At 38.3% G+C, this 23,941-nt stretch overlaps 1 protein-coding gene across 2 annotated transcripts in view; it reads left to right on the forward strand.

Annotated features, from left to right (window-relative positions):
• The window catches only part of RAD18 (RAD18 E3 ubiquitin protein ligase), a 100,027-nt gene that overhangs the window by 70,287 nt on the left and 5,799 nt on the right, over positions 1 to 23,941 (forward strand). The window contains exons 11-12 of one of the 2 annotated variants that reach the window (XM_044253103.1): positions 1,900 to 2,074; positions 19,191 to 19,253. In XM_044253103.1, the coding sequence (XP_044109038.1) occupies positions 1,900 to 2,074; positions 19,191 to 19,253 (238 nt within the window). Of the gene's footprint in view, positions 1 to 1,899; positions 2,075 to 5,576; positions 5,772 to 19,190; positions 19,254 to 23,941 lie in introns of those variants that run through there. The other variant, XM_044253104.1, reaches the window with a different exon arrangement.

A 23,941-nucleotide genomic window follows, 5' to 3' on the forward strand; every position in this document is an offset into this window, starting at 1 on the left:
TATAAGAGGGGAAGAAGTATGAAAAGAATGTAAGTCAGGTGCAAAAACAAAAGATAGTTTTAGGTTGAATTCCTGCTCCCTGGTTTGTCAGCTTGATTGCATTCTCCTGTCCAGCTGAGTGTTGAATTGTCTGGGTTCACTGAGTTTACTGGGTGATTGATTCTTCTTAATGTGATCCGGGGTGTCTCTTTACAAGAGATCGTCAAGCTCCTGGGTGGTTTTTGTGGTTAGCTTCTTCTTTTCTTTTCCCAGGTAAACATTAGAGGGTACAGTTCAATTTTGAAAGCCCGACATCAAGAGTGTATTTATAGAAATTATACTTTTGTGATGTATGCTGTTCTTTAGTATAACAAAACTGTTTATTTCTGGAGAAATCTTGACTGTATGGACTTGGAAAGGTTTCTTTTTGAAGAAGCTGTCTTATTCTTTTTCATAAATTTTCTCTTTATGACAAAGCCTTGACAGTTTTTTAGTGTCTTTTGTTGAAGGTCACTTGCCTGTGCAAGCACACTGGATGAGTAATGTGTGAAAGCTCTGCTTCTCTGTGAGGAAACTTATGAAAGGAGGCTCTATACTACTAGCACGTGTGACTTGCATGCTAAGAACTTACTCAGTTCCTGAATCTTAAAGACAGTGCAGCTGAAATCCTAGCAAAGTCCTGGAAAGGGTCATGAGGGAGAGTCCTGGGCACTGAGGAATCCTTCATGGGTATTATTTTCTGCACTTACATTTGCAAATATTTGGTCATACCTGTATGTTATGTTCTTGCAGACACTGTCTGTATGCCTCCAGCTTCCCTTATTCTTATTTTATTTTCAGCAAGAGACCTCAGAAATTCAGAATACGACAAGGGACACATAGAAATATGACATGTATTAGATCAAACAGAAATACTAGTTATGTCTGATTAGTTTTCTTTTTTCGTATTGAATATTAGATCCTATTTAGTGGACTAAGAGAAATATCCAGATGGATTCACTATTACATAGTGGTCAGTGACAAATATAATGTGTGTGTTTTTTTTAAGATTTATTTATTTATTTGAGAGAGAGTGAGCACGAGAGTGGGAGGAGGGGCAAAGGGAGAGGGAGAGAGAGAATCTTTAAGCAGACTCTCTGCTGAGCAGGGAGCCCAACACAGGCCTTGATCCCAGGACCCATGAGATCATGACTTGAGCTGAAACCAAGAGTTGGACGCTCAACCGACAGCCACTGAAGTGCCCCAAGCCCGTGGTTCTTTTATTAATTGAATTTTTAATCCTTTTTTGTTGTGCTACATATGTTTGTCCATCTTTTCTCATCTGTGAAATATGCAGGAATTCTTCAGTGATACTGTATAGCCTCATTAGAATGACACAGTTCACTACTCCTGATTTTAAAAGGAAATTTTGTTTTTACTTTTTATTATATTTTATTTTTTAAAGATTTATTTGTTTATTTGAGAGAGTGAGTGAAAGTACAAGCAGGGGGAGTGGCAGACAGAAAGGGAGAAGCAGACTCCCTGCTGAACACGGAGCCTGATGACACAAGCTCAATCCCAGGACCATGAGATCATGACCTGACTCGAAGGCAGATGCTCAATCTCATGGGCTTGATCCTGGGATTCGGGCTAATGACCTGAGCAGAAGGCAGGCTCTTAACCAACTGAGCTACCTAGGCCGCCCCAGAAATTTTGTTTTTAAATTAAATAAAATGGAAATACCTGGGGTGGACAGTATAAATAGATGGCCCATGTAGTGTTGATTCTTACTCTCTGTTGCTAGAGTTTTGGAATCAATGTTAGATAAACTTCCATTTTACTAAGTATAAGTAATAATATTAAATGTTGTAGAAATAATAGGTCATAGATTTTCTGGTACTCTTAAATGTTCTTTTTTTTCTTTCTTTTTTTCCTTTTTAGAACAGGAAGATAAAAAAGCAAAATTCTCAGATACTTCCCTTATAACAAACCACTTCTCTCAATCAAAGCTGGAATCCCCAAGGAGAATGGAGGCTGATAGACCAGATGATTCTTCCAGTTGTACTGATATTCAAGAAGATGCTCTTTCTTCATCAGAATCAGACTCATTCAATAGGTAAGAAACCTGTATTACCTGATTGTTTTAGACTTCTGTTTTCGGGTGCCTGGGTGGCTCAGTGGGTTAGGCCGCTGCCTTCGGCTCAGGTCATGATCTCAGGGTCCTGGGATCGAGTCCCGCATCGGGCTCTCTGCTCAGCAGGGAGCCTGCTTCCCTCTCTCTCTCTCTGCCTGCCTCTCTGCCTACTTGTGATCTCTGTCTGTCAAATAAATAAATAAAATCTAAAAAAATAAATAAATAAAATAAAATCCCTAAACTTTAAAAAAAAAAATGATAATCTGTGTGTGAGCACATATGTGCACACATAGTCACTTTCTGTGGCTTTGAAATTAAAATTAAAAGATTTATTGAAAAGTCATTGTCCATAATCAAAGAAGTTTGTTTATACTAGGAAATTTTCGAATGGAAAGATTTATACTTCTGATTTATTGACCTGAAAAAGTGATAGCCAGTGCTTTACATAAGGTGTTGAGTATGGTTTTCACGTAACTCAGTCAGTTCAGGACCAATTCAGCTAGGTTATCTCTGCTTTGGTGTGTTAGAGAACTTGGGCTAATGAAGTGGCAACTGGGATTTTGATACTTAGAAAGACAAGCTAATTTCTTCACTTGGTAATGTAGGTGAACCTTTTTGCAGATTCTAGGTGTTGGTCATAAAAGAATCTGAGTCAGATAAGGTGTGAATGAATACATTTTAACTTTTCACAATTTCTGACAGAAAGTTACCTCTTCTCTGATGCTAAATTAGCAGTAACTTTGTAGGAAGTCCAACCCAGACATAGGCGCAGAACACCAGGCTCTTTGACTAAAAGGCTTAAATTAACCATTGGTCATGTATTTGATATATGTTGGTGCAACTTTTCTTCACTTTTCAGTCATTTTTGGAAAAGCTGTCTGTCCAGAGTTCTTGAGAACAAGAGAATAACAACAAAAAACACAGAAATATGAAGAAATCTTGATTACTATTTATTGGAAAATTTAAGGGATAAATTTCAGCCTTTCATAAGTTATGAGTAAACCGAAGAATGATGGCACAATCTTAGGAGAAAGGGTAGTATTGTGACATTCATCTAAGGAATACTGGCATCATCAGCCTGTTGATAAGACCAAGTAGAACTTTTGACTTACTGAAGGAAAGGGGAAACACTACCTCTATCACTGATCAGAGTGGTCCCTTCTAGCCGGAAGGTCAAAGTTGAGATTTCAAAGTTTAGTTTCAGGCAGGTCTTTCCCTGAAGGTCTTGGTGAGGATTCGGTAGACCTAAGTTGAAAATTGGTGAATATAGCGATATGGGAATTTTAAGCAGTGAGGAGTGCAAAGAATCCTGGGTTTTATCATGTTTTCTGTTGAAAAGCTGATGGGGTCTTTTAAGTTTTTAGATTCAAAAATAAAGTTATTCACAACTTTCATGTTCCTAGACAAGAGTCTCCTGGAATAGTGAAGTATGTTGGTAAATCCTTATTAATGTGGGCAGTAGGATGTGTAATTTTGATACATGTTACTTGAGAGCTAAGAGTGTTGTCTATGTTATATCACTTAGCCCACAGGCAAACATTGTAAAGATGTGGAGAAGATGAAAGGTTAAAGGAGTTAAATAAGTTGCTTAGGGTGGTATGTATTGTATGTGGCAGTATCAGGATTTGAATCCAGGTATAGTTTGTTGAAAGAGTAGAAACACAGGCATTGAAATGGTTAGATTTCCTGAGAAAACCCCAAGACAAGATTTGGAATGGAAATGGTTAATCTGGAAGGTGAAGGAACCACTGTGGGGAGTGAACACATGAGACAGGAAGGTGAAGACAGTATTGAAGGGGGCATGTTATCAAACCAGATAGCACTGTGAGCAACTGGAGCTTTTTCCAAACTCCTTGGAACTAGGACCTGAGTTAACCCAGACAAAGGGTAAGGAAGTCCATTTATTTGGTTGTGTCTGCCCTCTGCTGCCTGCAGCCGCCCATGCTGGTGATAGAGCAGGCTCCAACAGGGACAGGACAATCCAACAAAGGCTCTGACAGTTTTAAGTTAAGCCTGTACACTGAAGGGATAAGGGTAAAGGGATCAGGCAGGGTACCACTGGGATCTGCCAAAGCAGTGATTCCAACTGAAGATAGGAAAATGGTTTGGTTTTATGTATGCTTTATCAGTACAAATGGGGGTGCTCTAGGCTTTTGCCTAGAGCTCTAGTCCAAATGAGTGTAGGGATGCCTACAGACTAGGCATTCCAGAGCTAACTGTACCTCTGCATATCTGTTTGCCACACACATGTGCTCATTGCTTCCAGGAGTGGAAGAGATAAGGATGTCTGGGGGCTATTGAAGAAGTGATAGAGAAGGAAATGTCAGGGGGAGAAAGGGACATTATCTAAAAAGCTCTGAGACAAATGCATCCTGCAAACTGATGGGAGAAAATGTGCTTGTTGATGAGAAACAGTTTACTTTTTCATCTTGTGTCATAGTAAACTGAAGTATGAAATAATCTATCATCATACTAAAGTTTACCAACATACTGAATAAAAATCTCTTGGACTTAGGTAGAAAATCACAAACACAAAACTGGGAGTTCTGATAGTCAAATGTATTTCCTTACCATCTGCTTTGTTTCTTCTTAATAGAGATAACTGTATTGTTAATGACCCTTGTGTGTATGGACATCCTCTCCCCCTTCTGAAGTTACTCTGCTGGCTGTAGCACAATAGGCATGCTGGTCTTTTTTGGGAAGGTCTTTTGAAGTACCTTAGGGATAAGTAACAACATTGCATGACTTCGAACCCTCCTTGGACATATTAAAAAAAAAAAAAAAACAACGAAAAACCTACTACTCAGCACATCTAATGGTAATCATTTAAAAAAAATTTCTTTACACAGTTTCTTATTTATGTTTAAGAAGTGGAAAGTGGTATTCAAGTATACTTATCTGTACTATTTGGTTTGCATTGTTGTGTGGGCCTTAAATACTTCTCCAACATATATGTGTTGAAGTTTCTCCCTAACTTATTTTAGAAGACTTTTATAAAGTCTTATCCACCTGTAGTTGAGCATAATTTTTTTCTGTCATGTTAGCTATGTGTGCTTCTCTCTCTCTCTCTCTCTCTCTCTCTTTTTTTTTTTTTAAGATTTTATGTATTTGTTTGACAGAGAGAGCGAGAGCAAGAGAGCACAAGCAGGGGGAGCGGCAGGCAGAGGCAGAGGGAGAAACAGACTCCCTGCTGAGCAGGGACTGGATCCCAGGACACTGGGATCATAACCTGAGCAGAGGCAGATGCTTAACTGACTGAGCCACCCATGCACCCCTATATGCCCTTCTCTTAAAATGGATGGCAAATGGGAGTCATGTTGTTAGAGTGGGAGATCACAGAAAAGCAAGGTTATGCTTTCATTGTGGTACAGGGTGAACTCATGGCCGGTTTACTGTAAATTCAGAGGGATACATACAGAGCTATTTATAGATCTGTGTAAGGAAGTGAGCTAATGTACAAACATGTATTTCCTTGCTCTGTCAGCTGCCAGGGCCAAGAAGCAAGGACACCGCAGTTGGAACCAGCACACCTAGTTCCCTGATCTTGGTTTCTCATAACAATCCCCAAAAGAAGGAACTACTGCTTCTTGGAGAAATGGCTGATTCCCCAGCTGGGGCAGGAAGCAAGACAGTGCTAGAGAAAGTGTTAGAAGAAGAGAGAGAGACAGAGACAGACAGAGACAGAGACAGAGAGAAATAGAGGAGGGAGGAAGGTGTGGGGAGGGAGTATGGAGGGGTGAAAGGGAAGAAAAGGAAGGGAAAAGAAGAGAAAACAAAAACCTGACAGCCACTGCCTCAGCCAGGAGATCAAGGTCACCACACAGTGATGTTATGTTGATGGCATGTGTTCTTGATATGATGTGGTGGGAATGACACTTTCAATAACCTCAGTCAAATTGTGAGAAAAACATCAGACAAACTTCATTTGAGGGTCCTACAAAATACCTGACCAGCACCTCCAACTGACAGGGTCATCAAAAACAAGGAAAGTCTGAGAAATTGTCAGTCTAGAGGGGCCTCAGGAGACCTGAGGACTAAATGGAGTGTAGTGACCTGGATAGGATCCTGGAACAACAACAAAAAAGACATTAGTTAGAGCTGTAAGAAATATAATTCAAGTGTAGGACTTCAGTTAATAATAATATATTAATATTGCTTCCTTGGTTGGAACTAATGAATCAGACTAGTGTAGCTGGTAATAGTAGAAGAAATTGAAACGTGGAAATGTTTTGTACTATCTTTGCAACTTTTCTGTAAATGTAAAACTATCCTAAAATAAAAAGTTTGTTTGAAAAAAATTAGAAAAAAAAATAAAAAATAAATTAGGACATCAAATTGGGCACATTCTGCGTTGTAGTAAGGTTAGTTATTGAACTATTCCATTTTTCCTTTCATTTAATGTTACTTGTTACATTTAGTCATATAAATTAATAAAACCCTGTTTTAGTGCATTATATAAATGTGTTATTATTTTATGCTGTGTTAAAATTTAATCCATAAATGTGGCCTGAGGGAAAAATTCTACTTTCCTCTCCATTGTCTTTTTTTTTTTAATCAATTTGCTTTCTTGTACTAATATTTTTATTCTGTAGAATGATTTCCCCTCCAAAGATGTAGCCCAGCCTTTGCATTTCATCATAAGAGAAAACATGTACAATTTACAACATGCCTCATCCCCTTTAGTTACCATATTTTTATTTGTGAATATATACTTGTAAAACTGATTTCAGTAGTGATCCTCCAAGAACAATGTGAAAGGAGAAATAGTTTTGTCTTTTCTCTAGTACTCATTGCCAAAGGATATTTGTTGTTCATTAATAAGGGTTTTTTTTTGTTTTTTTTTTTTTTAACTCTCAGGCAGTTGATGTTAACACATTTGCAAGGAGTTTTTTTATTATGCATTTTTATTGGGTAATATGAGGAGGTTCTTTAGAGTGCCTTTGTTGTTGTTTTATAATAAGGTCTTGATTTTTCAGCCTTCTGAGTCAATCCCAGGTGGCAGATATTTTTGTTTGTTTTTATCAAATTCATGAACTGGCGTAATACAGAAGTCCTCTGTAAAATTACTTTGAGCCCTTCAATTTCCTTGATCAGGAGAGAGTTTTTAAATTATTATTACTATTGTGTCTGAAATGCTTATAGAAACTGGCAGTTCCTTCCAGGTTCCATACTTATTAAATGATACCTTCATTGCCATAGCTTGGAGCAGTGTCTGATCATCACCCAAGGTTTTGGTACTGTGACTGTAGCGTTGAGAGTTTTGGTTGGCATAACAAGGTAATACTTGCATAAAGTTGACATTTTTAAAGGGTGTTTTCCTTTTTTAGTTTTCAGACATTTTATAAACTACATACGAATTCTTGTTTGTTATGCTTCTGGATATATTTAGCTTGACATATAAAACTGAGAATACAAGCTTGACTGGCTCAGAATTCAGTTTTTCATTTAAAAAAAAAATAGAGTAAGTGATAGTGTATTTTTCAGAATGCTTTCAGAAGAGCAAGTATGAGACCTTGCAGGAACTACCACTTTCTTCTAAATGTTAGTAGGCATGCAGTCAGTATTTTGGATTAACTCTCCCAGACCCCCAACTGTGGACAGCCAGGGAAGATTCTGCAGTAAAAAAAAAAAAAAAAAAACAAACGAAAAAACAAGCAAATAAATAAAATTTAAAATCAGAGTCCTGGGGGCACCTGGGTGGCTCAGTGGGTTAAAGCCTCTGCCTTCGGCTTAGGTCATGATCTCAGGTCCTGGGATTGAGCCCCACATCGGGCTCTCTGCTCAGCAGGGAGCCTGCTTCCTCCTCTCTCTCTCTGCCTGCCTCTCTGCCTACTTTCGATCTCTGTCTGTGAAATAAATAAATAAAATCTTAAAAAAAAAAAAAAAGCGTCCTGTTCTGGTGAATGAATTTGGATGGAATAGAAGTATATAATTTACATATCATACTATTGGAATTTTATATTTTTAGTCAGTTGATCTAGTTTATAATTTGTTACAGTCACCTCGGAAGTTAAAGTCAGAGGTTTTCCCCCCCTCCGCCTTCTCATTTCATACTACCTTTGCTTTTAAATCAGGAACAGATAGATGAGGTCTCCTTGGAGGCCTTCAGAACTTGGGGAAAGGACATATTAGGGTAGAATACAAATATTTTCAAGTTAGAAGGTGATACAGTAAGTCACTAACTATAGTAACTTCATACCACAGGTAAGGAAATGGAGACCTGGACAGGTGAGGGGACTTATCCAAAGTCAGTGAATAAAGTGGAAGCCAGTAATTCACAGCCCAGGTTCCCCGTCCTGCCTCCCCCTCTCCCCAACCCCCCACCCCTGCCCATGACAATGGGAGTTGCATCAGGACTTTTGTCTTAGGCACCATTGCTTTCTTTGCTTGTAGCATTTTAATAGAATTGTTCAAATATCAGTTAGATAAAGAATGAGCATATGTTCTGATTTCCCTGAGATAGGTCAGTTTCCATTTCTTGTCCTGGTATCATTATTAATAGCCATAATATTACTCTCCAGAGTGTCTGGGTTTAGAAGCTAGATTGTACAGTTGCCTTGTTAGGACATGCAATGTTAATTTGCACATGTTCTCTGTTCTCTTTATTCCCACACAAACATTCTGGAACATGGGTACATATAAAATTGCTGATTTTGCTTCCTCCTTTGATTTTACCACATGAGTAGTGCACATTGTTCTTGTATCTCAGAGAGATTTGAGTGTTAAAATGTAACAGGCCTCAAATGCAGAAGCCTTTTTTTTTTAAAGTAATTCTACAGAAGTCAGTTATAGAAGCCTTTAATATTGCATTAATGTGTGCTATAGTATGCTTCTCTTGTACTAATAAGTGCATTTTATTAGAGCCATTTAGAATGTGTTATTGGAGTATGGGTAATAGTAGGAATACAAAATTAGAAAACTGTTATCAGAACATTAAAATTTGGTATAAGTACAGTTTGGAGGGATTATTCTTTCTCATGCACTAGGTCATTTAGTCTGACACTTCATTTTTTTAGGAACTGAGTTGCAAGAAGGTTCAATGTCCACTGCCTAAATTCCAGCAATATAAGGTAGTTTTCAGATTCTTCTCCTCTGTGAACTTATCATGAGACTGGAGTTTTATTGCCTCAACTTTGACTTAATCCTGGATTTCTGTGGTTTGTGTGGATAGTATTGGCCTGGCTTCTCAAATTTGCACAGTTGAATGTGCCTTCTTAGGGTAGACAGGTGGGTAGATGATGTAGAAGTTGGCCTGGCTGTGCAGAAGTCAAGCTAGTCTCAGTATAAGCTTCATATCCAGCCCCTTGGTCCCTGTTTTTACAGAAATTTGTAATGAGATGAAAGCTTCCTCTTAAGTTATAGGGGAGACTTTCATCTTTGCAATGTTGCTTGTCTTTTTATTTATTTCTCCTTATGGAGGTAAATATTGTAGCTGTTACTGTGATCTTGTTATCTTTGAGTATTTTTTTTTATTTGTATCAGTCATTATACGGCTGACAATCTAAAGAATAAAAACAAAATGAAGCATCATGGTTTTGCCCCCCTGCCCATTTAACTTGAGAGTTTGATTCAGTATCTAGTTGTAGCAGTGAAAAATTTGCCAATTAAAAAAATTTTCCCTTACATTAGACTCTCAGAGTTAATGTCTTCTTTTATTTCTTAAGTTTGTAAGTAAAACATAAGCATACATGTTTAATTATATTTTGAAATAGAATTTTTTGAGACAGCCAAGAGGATTCCAATGTCTGGAATTAAACTAAGTCCTTTTATTTCTCTTTCTTAAAAAACCAACACACAGTACTTTTCTTAACTTTTTTGAAGAATTTAAAGAGATTGACCTAAAGGTCTGTTTCTCTCTTTAATACAGTGTTTCCTAACCCTTCTTCTTGGCACACAGAAAAGTTATTTGTGTGTTATGAAGAGGTGATGGTGGAGGCCAGAGGTGCCTGTGATGACCTTCAAAATTGTTTTGGCTCTTAGTGCTTTGCATCTCCATATAAACTTTAAAATCAACTTGTCTATTGCTATAACAAAAAAAAAAGGAATTTTGGTTGAGATTCAGTTGAATCTGCAGGTCAGTTTAGAGACCAAATGATTTATCAATATTGTTCTGATCCCAAGCGGTCTGTTTTATGTGTTTTTAAAGGTTAACTACAAGGGCACCTGGGTGGCTCAGTGGGTTAAGCCTCTGCCTTCGCCTCAGGTCATGATCTCGGTCCTGGGATTGAGTTCTGCATCTAGCTCTCTGCTCAGCAGGGACCCTGCTTCCCTCCTCTCTCTGCCTGCCTCTCTGCCTACTTGTGATCTCTGTCTGTCAAATAAACAAATAAAATCTTAAAAAAAAAAAAAAGTTTAACTCCAAATGTGAGAATGAATGGGGGAAGAGGGTTCTGGAAGTGAAGCAAGAGTGGTAACAAGGAGACTAGTTAGGATTTTGTAGTGATCCATTCTAGGGTTTATGGTGAGGTGCATCTGCATAATGATAGTGAAGATAGAAATGGGTGGGATTGGGGAATATATTTTGGAGGTAGGAGCTGCAGAAGTTGCTGATGGTTTGTATATGGTGAGCAAGAAAAAGCTCAGCATCAAGGATGAATCCTAAATTTATATCTTTAGCAACTGGGTGAATAGTTTTAGCAATTTAGTGCTTACTCAGTAAGCATCTCACCAAGGCATGACCAGCAAGTCTGCCTGGTGGTTTTTATTTTCTTAATGTAGCTAAGGCCGTTTCATCAGCTGAGAGTGGGAGTAGGGTGTGTGATAGGTGATTTGGGAAGGTATGAGTCCTTTTGAGAGTGGGACTCAGAATGTGCCAGATAAGTATTATAGGATTGCCTGGTAGCAAGGATGGTCCATTTCAGATTTGTGGTCAAGAATTTCAAATGAGAGGGGAATCTGAGTGGCTCAGTTGGTTAAGCATCTGCCTTCTGCTTGGGTTGTGGTCCCAGGGTCCTGGGATTGAGCCCCGTGTCAGGCTCCTTGCTCAGTGGGGAGTCTGTTTATCTCTCTCCCTCTATCTGCTGCTGCCCCTGCTTGTGCTCTCTCTCTCGCTGTCAAATAAATGAATAAATAAAATCTTAAAACAAAAAAAAGAATTTCAAATGAGATTAGTTAGCAGATAAAGTCAAATGAATAGATATTTTGTTTTGTTTTGTTTTCTGGCATGTTTAGTTGCTCACGTACAGCTCAGGATGATAGTTAATTTTGGTTAGCAGAATTCCTCATTAATTATAGAGGATAGTGTAGGATACTTGAAAGAATCAGACAGGTTTGATAGTGAATTGCAGCTAGAATTAAAATTAAGATAAATATAATGATTGTTTTGGAATTCTTTCTCACCCACTGAGAAAATGTCAAATATATAGCTTTAAAGAAGTAATATTCAACTTTGATATATAACTTAATAGAAATATTTTTTGACAATGAAAGAAGACATGCTAATACTTTTTCTTATCATTTACAGAGGCTTAATAGTACCTTTTTAAAGAAAATATTCAGGAGTAGATAGTCTTTTTGAGCATCTGATAAGGAAAGGACTGACCGATAAGGAAAGGACCCATAAACCCAGGAGAAAAATGGGCAAAAGTCATGAATAAAGATGGTTTTCTGAAAGAGAAATACAAATTAAATCCAATTCTCACCTGATAGGTTGACAAAAAAATCTTAACATTTTCTTGCATCCTCTGCTGTTAAGGCTGTGAGGAAACAGACACTGTCATTTATTACTGGCTGGTGCTACTTAATACCCTTCCAAAGGAGAAGAATCTGATGGGATCAACCAAAAGTACTGTTGTTTTGCTTTTTAGTCAGTATTCAATGAATTTGTTCTCCAGATTCCGCCTGCACCTTTACACAGTGACTTACACACAAGGTTATTTATTGTGTACATAATAACGAAAGACTGGAAGCTACTCAGGTATTTATCATTGGGGCTGGTTGATTGAACTATATAGTACAGCCATACAATGAAATACTGTGTGGTTGTTCAAAAGGACAATCTCTGTGTGCTTAATAAGGGAGAGATTCCCAGGATAGATTTGTAAGTGAAAAGACCGTTGTTCAAAACAGCATAGGTAGCATGTGGTTTCCTTTCTATAAGGCGGGTAGGGGATAGTGTATACTTATATTTATTTGGTTTTTCATAAAGAATACCTGAAGAATAAAAAAACTAGTAAGTGATTACATTTTGGAGACAAGGGGGAATGAGTTGGTAGAGGAGTGAGGAGAATGTGAGATTTCTCAGTGCACATCTTTTTATGTCATTTTGATTGTAAATATATTAGTCTGTAAATATATTAGTCTACTTTAAATGGAAAAAAGTCTGATTCTTTAAAATAGAGTCTGGAAATCTTTGTTACCTTCAGTGTTAATATAAATTGGTTAATTAAGTTGGATGATGCAGGCAGTAAGGTAAGAAAAAGATATTAAAGAGATTTTGTAATTTAGGAGGCATTGGGATTATTGGAAAAATTGCTAAATAAGTTTATGTTTCTGGTCAACAGAAAACAGTATCTAAAGAAAACATCAAAGGAAACAGTAACATAAGTTATAAGTATATTACTATAATTCAGTGATACCTTGTATTTTTAAAAATCTTCATGGTTGCTTTTGGAAGATTGCCAGTGCATTTTGTTTTTTAACTTTTTTAAGAATGTGACATTTATTGAATTTACTGTTGCCACAAAATCTTTTTCTACTAAAATACATTACTGTACTTTATTATGGTCATATGTCACTTATGAACTTCAAAATACCTCTGGAAGCTAAATGATTCCCTGTGTTTCAGGTGGTGATATTTATTTGCTGGAAGTTTTTAAGGAAATTTGGGAATGTTGAATAGTTCTGTCGCACCTTTTGTGTTTTCAGAAGAACTTAAACTAGGTGGTAAATGAGCCTACTGTCCTTTGGTTGAATGTAACATTGTTTTGGGGGGAATACATCTTCACCTAAGATACTATGATATCAAGTCCTTGAAATGTGTCTGTGAGATCCTCATACCTAGCAGGTAGGCTTTTTTGTTTGTGGAAGTTCATCTCAGTCATGGTTTTCTAACACTAGAGTGGTTCCCAGCATGTAGCCGATTGTTGGATTAATTTCCCTGGGTTTCACTTGCCCTGTTGATAAAATGGAAGGATAGTGTTTTTTTGGGTTTTGTGTGTGTGTGTGTGTGTGTGTGTGTGTGTGTGTGTGTTTGCTGGGCTAACCTCCCTGGGTGATTCTAAAAACAACAAAACTAAACAAATGAGGTGTTATATATTGTGAATGCTTTGTAAATTAAACATAACCTTAGTTTTAAGTAAGGTTTGCTTTCATCTCTTAAGGATTTATCATGTATTACTTGATAAAAAAGTTCTTATTCTTGTATCTGAATCTAGCTTCATTTACATTTTTCTAGATATAATGGAGAGCAGTGAAACTCTTAGCTCTGCTTTATCCATGCGCCTTATTGGTGGTTGTCTGATAAACCTTATTGATGAGTGTATAGGAGAAAGTAGTATTTTTTAACTCTTGTGGATTAATAGCATTTTTCATTCTGCTGCTACTGGTCAAAGCAGCACAGTGTGGTAAAAAGAAGAGGAGCTTTGCATTCACATCCCTGTTTGTTGTTGTTGTTGTTGTTAACTTACTTTAATGTCCCCGATCCTTTGTCCATCTGTGGGGATAAAACCTAGGCTGCTTATATGAAGTAAAGCCAAGGCTCATTGGCTAATTATTACAGTGGTTTGTAGTAGTAGTTGCTCAAAAAGTGGTCATTTTTGTCATTGTCAACATTGAGTGATTTCCTCTTTGAACATAGGATGCTTACTATTCTAACGTTTTATTGTTAGCCTGCTGCTAACATTGGGCATATAAGCTGCTGCTTTTCCTGTAGAATAAGAACAGATTACTAAAAATAAGGATTTGAGGAAGGATTCATGGGAGCCAGCAGCATTTAGTTAGATACTGTTGTCTGTCTGGTGGCACTGTGTGCTCTCTATCAGTCCTCCAGTGGTCTCTCCTTAAGGAGGTTTTTGGTTTTGTTTTTGGGTTTGATATACTCAAGCATGCTCAAGTTAATGCCGTAATTATGAGAAGAGATGGGCCTGTGGGGGAGGGTGGTGGAGTAACTACTAGATAATAGCAAAATCCCACTTGTAAGTAATCTTTAATCCACAGGATTTTTTATAGCAGATGTTTGCATTTTTTCTACCCCACAGTACCCTGTGTACCTGCCATGCTGGATAAATAACAAGTTCTGATGAATTTGCACCCTGGTGTCATAGAAACAGTGGAAATCGGAGATTAAAATAGAGCACATAGTGATCAGGTTTCCTAGCGCAAATGGAAGCATAGTGCTGAGGCAGTTATTCATGTAATTGAGACCCAGATTTGTTATATGAAAATGGAAGCACTATTTATTGAACATTTACTATGTGCTAAGCTCTGTGCTAACCATTCTCCATGTTTTATTGATTAAACTTTAAAATATCCTCATGAACTGCATGTGTTACCATCCTGACCTTATAGGTGAGAATATTAAGACTTGGAAAGACTAAGTAACTTGCCCAGTATTACATATCAAGTAACAGGAGCAGCACTGAAACTCGACTGTTTGATACTAAAATCTGTGATTTCTTATTTTCTGGGTAGTCTTATCAGTCATATACCATTGTGAGAGGTATTAGATATCTTTTTAGCTTTGGTGGTAAAATCTTAACTAGTACGATGAAATCAGATACTGCAAAAGAAAGATACAAAATGTGTTTTCCTTTGCCTGTTAAAATGTTGTGCTACTACTTTTGGTAAGAGAATAACAAGAGCAAAATGTTATAGAAAGTCCAGTTAGGTCCAAGACCAACAAGCCAAAACCAGTTTAGCTTATATTTCTGAAGGTTTGAGCTGAAAATAAAGGTTAAATGGTATGAAAATTAAGTATGGATGTTTTAAATAGATCTACTAGAATCTTTCTGAGCAGAGGTTGGGAATTCCATAGAATTCAAGATTAATATTTTTGTCTCTGAGTCCTTATGTCTATTTAATCTATAGAATAATTCCTAGTCTAGCCTGGACTAATGGTAACATCAGAGAACACAGTTTAAACACCCTTATATTGGGAGCTGTGACTTTTATATACCTGACCTCATGTTCATCCAGCTTCTTAAAGCATGGTCTACCAGAATGTTCAAACCCAAATAGTAGAGGAGCTGAGATTTACTCTGAAAATCTGAGAATTAAAAGCTATAGCTGTGTAGACTCATACATGCTCTGACCCCTTGTATAACAGAGTGAATATTTTCTCCTGTGGAGGGTTTTTTAGATGTCTTGAAAGTATATGAAAGGAATTTTTGATCTCCAAGTCATAGTAAAATGACTAAGACTTCAAAAATATTAATTACTACCCACAAGGAAGAGATCTGTGAGTGTTAATTTTAGTAATACTGACTATTGTGCCCAGTAGTCTTTTTATAAAATCCTATTTGTGAAACCGTATGTGTAATTTCAGGAATGTGGTTTTTAAGTAGAATTTGGTGAGTGCATTACTTTAAAAAGGAACGAACAAGTCTCTCTGCTGTTTTAATTGTATTAGCGTCAACTCTTAGTTGTTTTTTGGGAGATGTGGGGAGGGACAGAGGAAAAGGAAGAGAAAGAATCTTTTTTTTTTTTTTTTAAGATTTTATTTATTTATTTGACAGATAGAAATTGCAGGTAGGCAGAGAGGCAGGCAGAGATAGAGGGGGAAGCAGGCTCCCTGCTGAGCAGAGAGCCCAATGCGGTGCTCGATCCCAGAACCCTGGGATCATTACCCGAACCAAAGGCAGAGGCTTTAACCTCCTGAGCCACCCAGGCACCCCAGGAGAGAATCTTTTTAAGCAGGCACCGTACCCAGCACAGAGGCCTACCTGGGGTCTGATCTCATGATCCTGAGATCATGACCTGGGCAGAAAATCAAGAATCGGATGCTTACCCATCCAGGCACTCCAACTCTGTTTCTTAGTGGTGACTAGAATCAGAGTAGCAGATATAGCAGATAATCCTGAAATATCACTGTAGGTAAAGTTTATGTCATTCAGATTAGTAACTAAACTGGGGCGGAAGGAAAGGAGGTGAGAACTGAGGATGTTGGAGCTAGCTGAGCAGCATGTCTAGTCAGGGGTATTGAAATGACAGAGCAAGAGGAGACTGCAGATCATTTTTGAGAAGTGTTTTTTGTGAACTTTCTCTACCATCTGTTTTCACTGAGGCAGTGTAGCAAAAACTGCTTAGGTTTTTGTCACTAATGTACTGCAAATATTTTCTTTAAACAAATCAATGATTTCTACTGGTGATTTGAAAGCCTGTAGGTAAATTGACCACAAGACGACTAGGTTAGTTGACAGGCCCAGCTGTCCTGCTTACTTAGCTAGAACGGAGGGATATTTTGTAACCTTTCTGTTAAAAACAAACAAAAAAAACAACAAAAAACCCCCAACTGTATATTTGTGTTGTTGGGGATGTTGGCGAGAAGCACACTTTATTTCTTCTAGCCCTGTGACACCTACCAGGACCCAGAGCTCATGACCACCCTTTAACTCCCATTCCCTTCGTTTATGGCTTCTCGATAGGAGCTCCCTAGTGGATGGAACTTGGTTCTTGGCAGCAAGGAGGCTGGATGGCCAAAATACACACACACACACACACACACACACCCCAAAAAACCAACTTACTCTGTGTATAAAGCATATATATAGACACACATACAATATATAAACAGGTACACATAATATTTCAGTATTAAAATCTCATAGAAAGGCAATTATGGAAAAATAAAAAGTCTAAAAAAGATCTTTAGGTTGGGGATGATAAAGAAAAAGGTTGGGAAACGCTGCCGTAGCTCTGTCCAGGTGAAGAAGAGTGGGTGATGCTATCAGTGTAACAGGAGAGAGAAGAGGAAAAAAAAAGTTTCATGAAAACAGCTTCAGTTTTCTTTATAAAGTTGTAGTAGTTAAAAGTGAAGTAAGGAATAACAAAGGTTGGGCTGTTGGGAGTGGAAAGGGTAGACTGCTTCTGTGGGGGTGAGGGTGGCCGTAGCTATTAGTCCTCCCTAGTAAGTGGCTATGAGGGTCTGTCTCTTAGAAAATTCATTAAGTTGGTGCATTCTGCCTTGTATCTCCTCAAGGACCTTCTGCTTTTTTCCCTTCTCTCCTAATACTAGATTTAGCTAGCTATTTAATGAGAAAGCTTGTTTTAAGACAGTTTACAGTAAAGTACAAATTACCAGTAAAATGAATATTATTATTTAATGGGGCACTTGCATTTGCATGAGGGGGCACCCTCAAATGTAGAAGAGTAGCAGATGCTTAGTTGCTCTGATACTTTAGATCAGATCTTCCCAACCCAGGGGCTTGAAGGAAAGATTCACGGGGCCTGCAAGAGCACATACATAGCAAGAATTATCTTTAGACAAGAATTATCTTTAAAGAGTGTCTCACAAATCCAGGTACTACTGTTTTTTCACTGTCCTGCATGTGCCACTGTAATGAGTAAAATAAAGACTAGAAGACTTACTAAATTTATAATACTTTATTATTATTTATTTTCTCAAGCCACCTATAGTAAATGCATTGTTGCTTCCATCTGAAGATCCTTATCCTGAAATGCCTGAGAACCACTGAACTAGCTGTGTTGGTCACTACCCCTGCACGGCACATGGAATCGCCACACAGAGGCCGTTGCACACATGAACAAACCACAGTCAGAAGGGCTCGTGCATATAGCTCCTTGAGAGGCTTAGGGTTTGGGGGGTACCCCTTGAGTAAAATATTTGGCATAGAGGAGTATTGACTGATAGTTGTTGCCTTGTTTTGTTCATGTACTACAGGCAAACATTGCTTCAAAGTGATTTGTCAGTAGTTGAGAATGATTCATTCTTCTTATAGGTCCATAATTTTTAACCTTGTGTTATCTGAGTATCATCAGAAAATGATTGGCATAGGGGCACCTGGGTGGCTCAGCGGGTTGAGTCTCCGCCTTCGGCTCGGGTCATGATCTCAGGGTCCTGGAATCGAGCCTTGCATTGGGCTCTCTGCTCAGCTGGGAGCCTGCTTCCCTCCCTTTCTCTCTCTCTCTGCCTCTCTGCCTTCTTGTGATCTCTGTCAAGTGAATAAATAAAATCTTTAAAAAAAAAAAAAAAGAAAGAAAGAAAAAGAAAATGATTGGCATAGACATAGCCAATCCTATTGTTTCTCATCCAGGAGAAAGTTATTCCTTTGTTTTAGCCTTCTCCACCCTGGGGTAGTGACTCCTGTTTCTGAGTTGTCCCATGAAATGCCCTTCACATTTTTTTGTCTTGGATACCTAAAGAAATGTTTTTTTGCTATTGATGCACATCTTTTTTCTTTTTACTTACTTGGTAAGAATTATTTGGATAAGAACAAGATGCTAAAAGCTTTGGAACACTTTTTTCTTTTTAAGAAATTATACATGTCCTCTATAACCTTATTTTACCCTGTGTCCTGCACAGATAGACCAAAGATTGTATGACACTTTAAGCCAGGTTGTATTATAACAAATTCCATTATTAGCACAGTTCAAATTAATTAAATTTTACTTTACTTTGGCTACAAAGGGACTAAAAGCCACTTAGGAACTTAATGTCTCTTTGTGAATCTCATTACTAGAGTGCAGTCTTTTAAACACAGTTTGATCTTTGGTTGCCATGGGAGATTAAAAAGGTTTGTGACTGTATTCCATTTTAATGCAGGTTTTATGTTGAAGGATTTATTTAAACTTTAATGATTTTTTCTTTATCATTGCTAGTTTATTAAGTTTTTTTACATTGATGTATAATAAACTGCAAATATTTAAAGCACGCAGTTTGATGAGTTTTGATACATGTATACAGCTATGAAATCATCTTCACAATCAAGACGACGAACCTCTCCACTCCCAGAGTTTCCTTGTGCCACTTTGTAATCCCTCCTTGCCCACCCTCTGCCCCCTGCAGGTAATCAATCACTGATCTGCTAGTTTGCTTTCTATCACTAGAGATTAGTTTGCATTTTCTAGAATTTCATATAATGGAACCATGTGGTTATGGTCTTTTTATTGTCTGACAATATTGATGTACATGTCCTTTTAGTTCCAGTTCAGATATCATAAGAGATCTTCTAGAAGAAGAGGAAGCCTGGGAAGCATCACATGGGTGAGTTCTCATCATCAAGAAGCAGTGTGTACTCTGAGAAATTATAATTCCATGTAGTTGATTTTCAAACAAAAGAGTTCTTGTGCTTTCTGATTTACGGTAATAATTCACACACATTAAGGTAAAGATTTCCAGTTTACTACTTGTTTCTGTACATTTTTGCTTAGAAGTGGAATCCCACTGTAATAATTCTGCTTACTTGTCAGAAGTTGTTTTCAAAAGACAGAATGTTCCAACGAGAAATTTACAGTTTTGCCATAAGCACTGACTCAGAGTTTAGAAAACTTTCAGTCCTTTCCTAGATGTTTCCAGTCATGTTTAGTGTAGAATAAATGCAGCAGTTTGATTCCTTTTCCTCTTAGCATTTAGGAATCTGTCTGGGAAATGAGAATGGTGGAGGGGACCTATTCCAGGTCCTACTGGTAGGTAAGGAAGGAAGGAACAATGCCAAAGAATATTACATTTTCATTAATCTCTACCTGCAGGAGTGAGCTGCAGTACAATGGGGCAGCTTTGTTCCACTGTAATTTTGTGATTACACTTCAGTGGGCCCTCCAAACTGCCTAGCAGTTTTACTGTTTCTGTGGTCATTCCTTTGTCTGGTTCTTCACAAGGATTATTTGAAACCTCACCTCTTTCCAGTGGCTGCACCCCCAGCTGGAGACCTTTTCTCTTCTTTTGTAGAGAAAATAGAAGCCATTATCTTTCCAATACCAAATGTATAAATCTGTCTATATTTGTATGTATTTTATTCCTCTTTTTATATTTGCCTCCTTTTATAATAAAGGGATGTCTTATCAGAGGCTTATTCTTCCTTGTTCCTACCCATTTGTTAGGAACTTTATCCCTTCTTTGTCTGGCAGCTGTTCCCCCTCAACTGTATCTTTGTCATTGGGTTCTCAGACTGCTCAAATCTTTCCATCTTAAAACCAACCAACCAACAAATAACACTTCATTCAGTGTCTCCTCTCGTTACCATTTCATCCTGCAGCCACTGTTGTATCTTTCTTTCCTTTCTTTTCTCTCTCTCTCTCTTTTTTTTTTAAGATTTTATTTGCTTGACGAGGCACACAGCAAGAGAGGGAACACAGAAAAGCAGGGGAAGTGGGAGAGGGAGAAGCAGGCTTCCCTCTGAGCAGGGAGCCGAACGCAGGGCTTGATCCCAGGACCCTGGGTTCATGACATGAGCCAAAGACAGCTGGTTAACGACTGAGTCACCCAGGCGCCCCTGTCCTTCCTTTACTTAATGGATGGTCTCTACCTGCTTTTTCCACCTCCTTATCTCCCACTGACTCTTCCACATTTTCAGCCAGTTCCGTCGTTCATCTGAATTCATTTTCACTAAGGTCATCAAAGAACTTCATCTTGCTAAATCCAAAGTGAAGACCTTCTTTGACTTCTTAGCAGATTTGATACTGTTGACCTTTTCACCTTTTTAAAAGCCTCTTTGAGACTCAAAGAGGTAAATTTCCATCCCAAGGTCACTCAGCAGTAAGTGGTCAGTGATGGAGCTAAGATTGTAACCAGTGTGTCAAAAGTCAGCTCTTGGGACCATTAAGCTGTGTACTGTCTTTACAAAGAAGGAGAAGTTTACTGTACTGAGATTTTGTAGTTTCATAGCTGAATCACTGGGACAATAGGAAGTGTGTTGTATCCAGGGAAAGCATTATGAGGTGGTTTATCAAGCCAATGAGTTATTTGGTGGTTCAAACAGTAATGTTTTATGAAAGTTTGAGATTTTGGCTGTATTGCTCTCACCTGAGCATGATTTAAATATGCATTTTGGGAAAGAAGGCCACTGCTTAGCTAACTATTTCCTCTTGTACCAGGAATCACCCTGTTCATGCTGAGCTAAATCCAACACCAATGGCTATGACACCTTGTAGCCAGAGTTTCTGTACCCCAGGCATTCTCAATAGTGATGGCCTCCAAAGGTCATCATATAGGGTGCCTGGGTGGCTCAATGGGTTAAGCCTCTGCCTTTGGCTCAGGTCATGATCTCAGGGTCCTGGAATTGAGCCCCGCATTAGGCTCTCTGCTCAGGGGGATCCTGCTTCCGCTTCTCTCTCTCTCTCTCTGCCTGCCTCTCTGCCTACTTGTGATTTCTCTCTCTGTTAAATAAATAAATAAAACCTTTAAAAAAAAAAAAAAAAGGCATCATATAACAAAGCACTGAGAAGACCAGTCCCATCAATTCATCCTCATAAATAATAAATGTTACAGCTAGAAGGATCGAAGTGTTCATCTCATCTAATCCCTTCATGTTATAGAAGGAAGCTGGACACCAGAGTGGTATATTGACTAGGTCTAGGTCCACAGCTAGGTAGTGGCACTGCCAAGATGAGAATCCAGGCCTCCTGACTTAAGCTAAGCATAGAACAGTGCAGATAAGCTTATGCCATAATGTAGCTTTAGAGGCAGAATCCAGAAAAGTCTCCATATCTTTACTTTTAAACAGAATTTGGCACTTTACATCTTAAGCTTATAGGCATGTTTTGTGGTACCACAGTGGCATATTTGAGATATTTGTCCTAGAACATACTATTTCAGTTCCAACACATTCTCTTAATTCCATAAATGATTGAGAGGTTCTATTAGCAATACAGTGCTCAATATAAAGCAGTATTTTCATGAGCAACAAAAAACCCAAAAACTATTTTCTGCAGACTAATCTTGGGTTCTTATGTCTGTAAATATTTGTTCATCTTACTGTTTTGAGCTATAAAATATATTTGCATCAAACAGAATGAAAACAGTAAGAGAAGTGGTCCTGGTATATCATTTCACTTTTCTAGGCTTCATTTTTTTATATATATAAAATTCTGCCCCAGGGAGTCTAAGTCCCTTCTCTCCAGAGCTGCTTGCCCTCCACTCTCCCCTCCCTCAGTGAATGGAGTGTGGTAGTCTGCCTCACTGTTCAAGCCAGACACCCAGGAATCGTTTTCAACCTCTCATTTGCCCTGATCTTTCGTATTCAGTTATCTGCCAAAGTCGTATGGGTAGGTGGTGCTCAGATCTAAATATGCATCACAGACATCTGAAGGACTTCTTAAAACACAGATTATTGGGCTTTACCGAATTCGAAGAGTCTGATTCAGTACATTTGGGGTGGAGCCTAATAGTTTGCATTTTTAACACATTCCCAAGTGTCACTAAGCTGCTCCTGGGGCCCCCACCCAGCACAGCACTTGAGCGATATCTCTCTCCATCAGCCCTTTGTGCTGCAGTTGGCTTTAGGCCTTTTGCTCTTCTCTCTAGCTTGCTGCAACAGCTGTCCAGCTGCCTCTCTGCCTCTGGTCGTTACAGTTCATTCTGCGGGTGAGATCTGAAACACACTGCGTTCTTTCTGTTGGACTTTAAAGTCCTCTGGGGACTTGCCAGCATCCAAGACTCTTACTGTCATGGCCCCAGCCTACCTACTGGCCCATGGAATTTCGTATGTGCCTACCCTTCTCCACCCTGCAACTCCTTGTTTCATCTAAGCCGAACTACTCATAGTCACCTCAGAGAATCATGTTGCCTTGCTTCTGTGCCTTTGCTTTGCCTCATTGCCTTTTCCCCTTTCCTCATCTAGATGGCATTTGTTAATCCTTTCTCCACAGTTCCATTCAGAAGCCCCTGACTCTGCTCCAGTACTCTGCACTTACCACTTGACTGCCTTTCTAGTGAGCATGTGCATTGGACCTTGAATCTTCATGTGTGTAGCCTAGTGCCTGGGTGGCCCATAGTGGGCACTCAGTAAGTATATGAATGAAAGAATATGTCAGTCAGGGTTTATTGGCTCTCAATACACTCATTAATGGATGTAGCTGTTAGTGACAGCTTCTGTGGCTTCAAGAACCTGTGAGTGGATAAAGATTGTCACTTTTGAATCATTTTAACTATCTCATAGTGTCTTAAAGAGGAAATTTTAGGAAATAGGTTTCTCCAATATTCTTATAAAATCAGAAAGGAATAATTTTCTCTGTTAATCTGAATTTCATCGTAACCCCATGAGAATTCATTTGCAACACATTTTATTTACCCATTCAACAGCTGTTGGGCATATTTGGGTTGTTTCCAGATTTAGGGGATTAATGAATAAAATTGCTGTAAGGATTTGAGTGCAGTATTTTGTGTGGACATAAGTTTTCATTTCTCTTGGGTAAATATCTAGGAATGGCATCGTATGGTTCATGTATGTTCAACTGATAGGAAAATGCCCAGCTGTATTCCACCAGCAATGTATGAGAGCTCTTAGTTGCTCCATATCTTGGCCAGTAATTCGTCATTGTCTTTATTTTTAAAGCCATTTTAATAAAAATATATTGGTATTTTTCTGTCATTTTAATTTGTATTTCCCTAAGGATTCATGATGTTGAACTTCCCCCCACATGCATATTTGCCATTCCTGTGTCTTTTGATGAAGTGCTTCCTCAAATTTTCTGCCCATTTATTAAATTGGGTGGTTTTTTAAATTTGGGATTTATGAGTTCTTTAGCAGAAACGTGTTTTGCAAATATTTTCTCCTACTTTATGGCTTGCCTTTTCATTTTCTTTCTTTCTTTTTTTTTAATATTTATTTATTTATTTATTTATTTGACAGACAGAAATCACAAGGAGGCAGAGAGGCAGGCAGAGAGAGAGGAGGAAGCAGGCTCCCCGCTGATCAGAGAGCCCGATGCGGGGCTCGATCCCAGGACCCTGGG

Source organism: Neovison vison, chromosome 6 (assembly GCF_020171115.1).
Source record: "Neovison vison isolate M4711 chromosome 6, ASM_NN_V1, whole genome shotgun sequence".
NCBI classification, from domain to species: Eukaryota; Metazoa; Chordata; class Mammalia; order Carnivora; family Mustelidae; genus Neogale; species Neogale vison.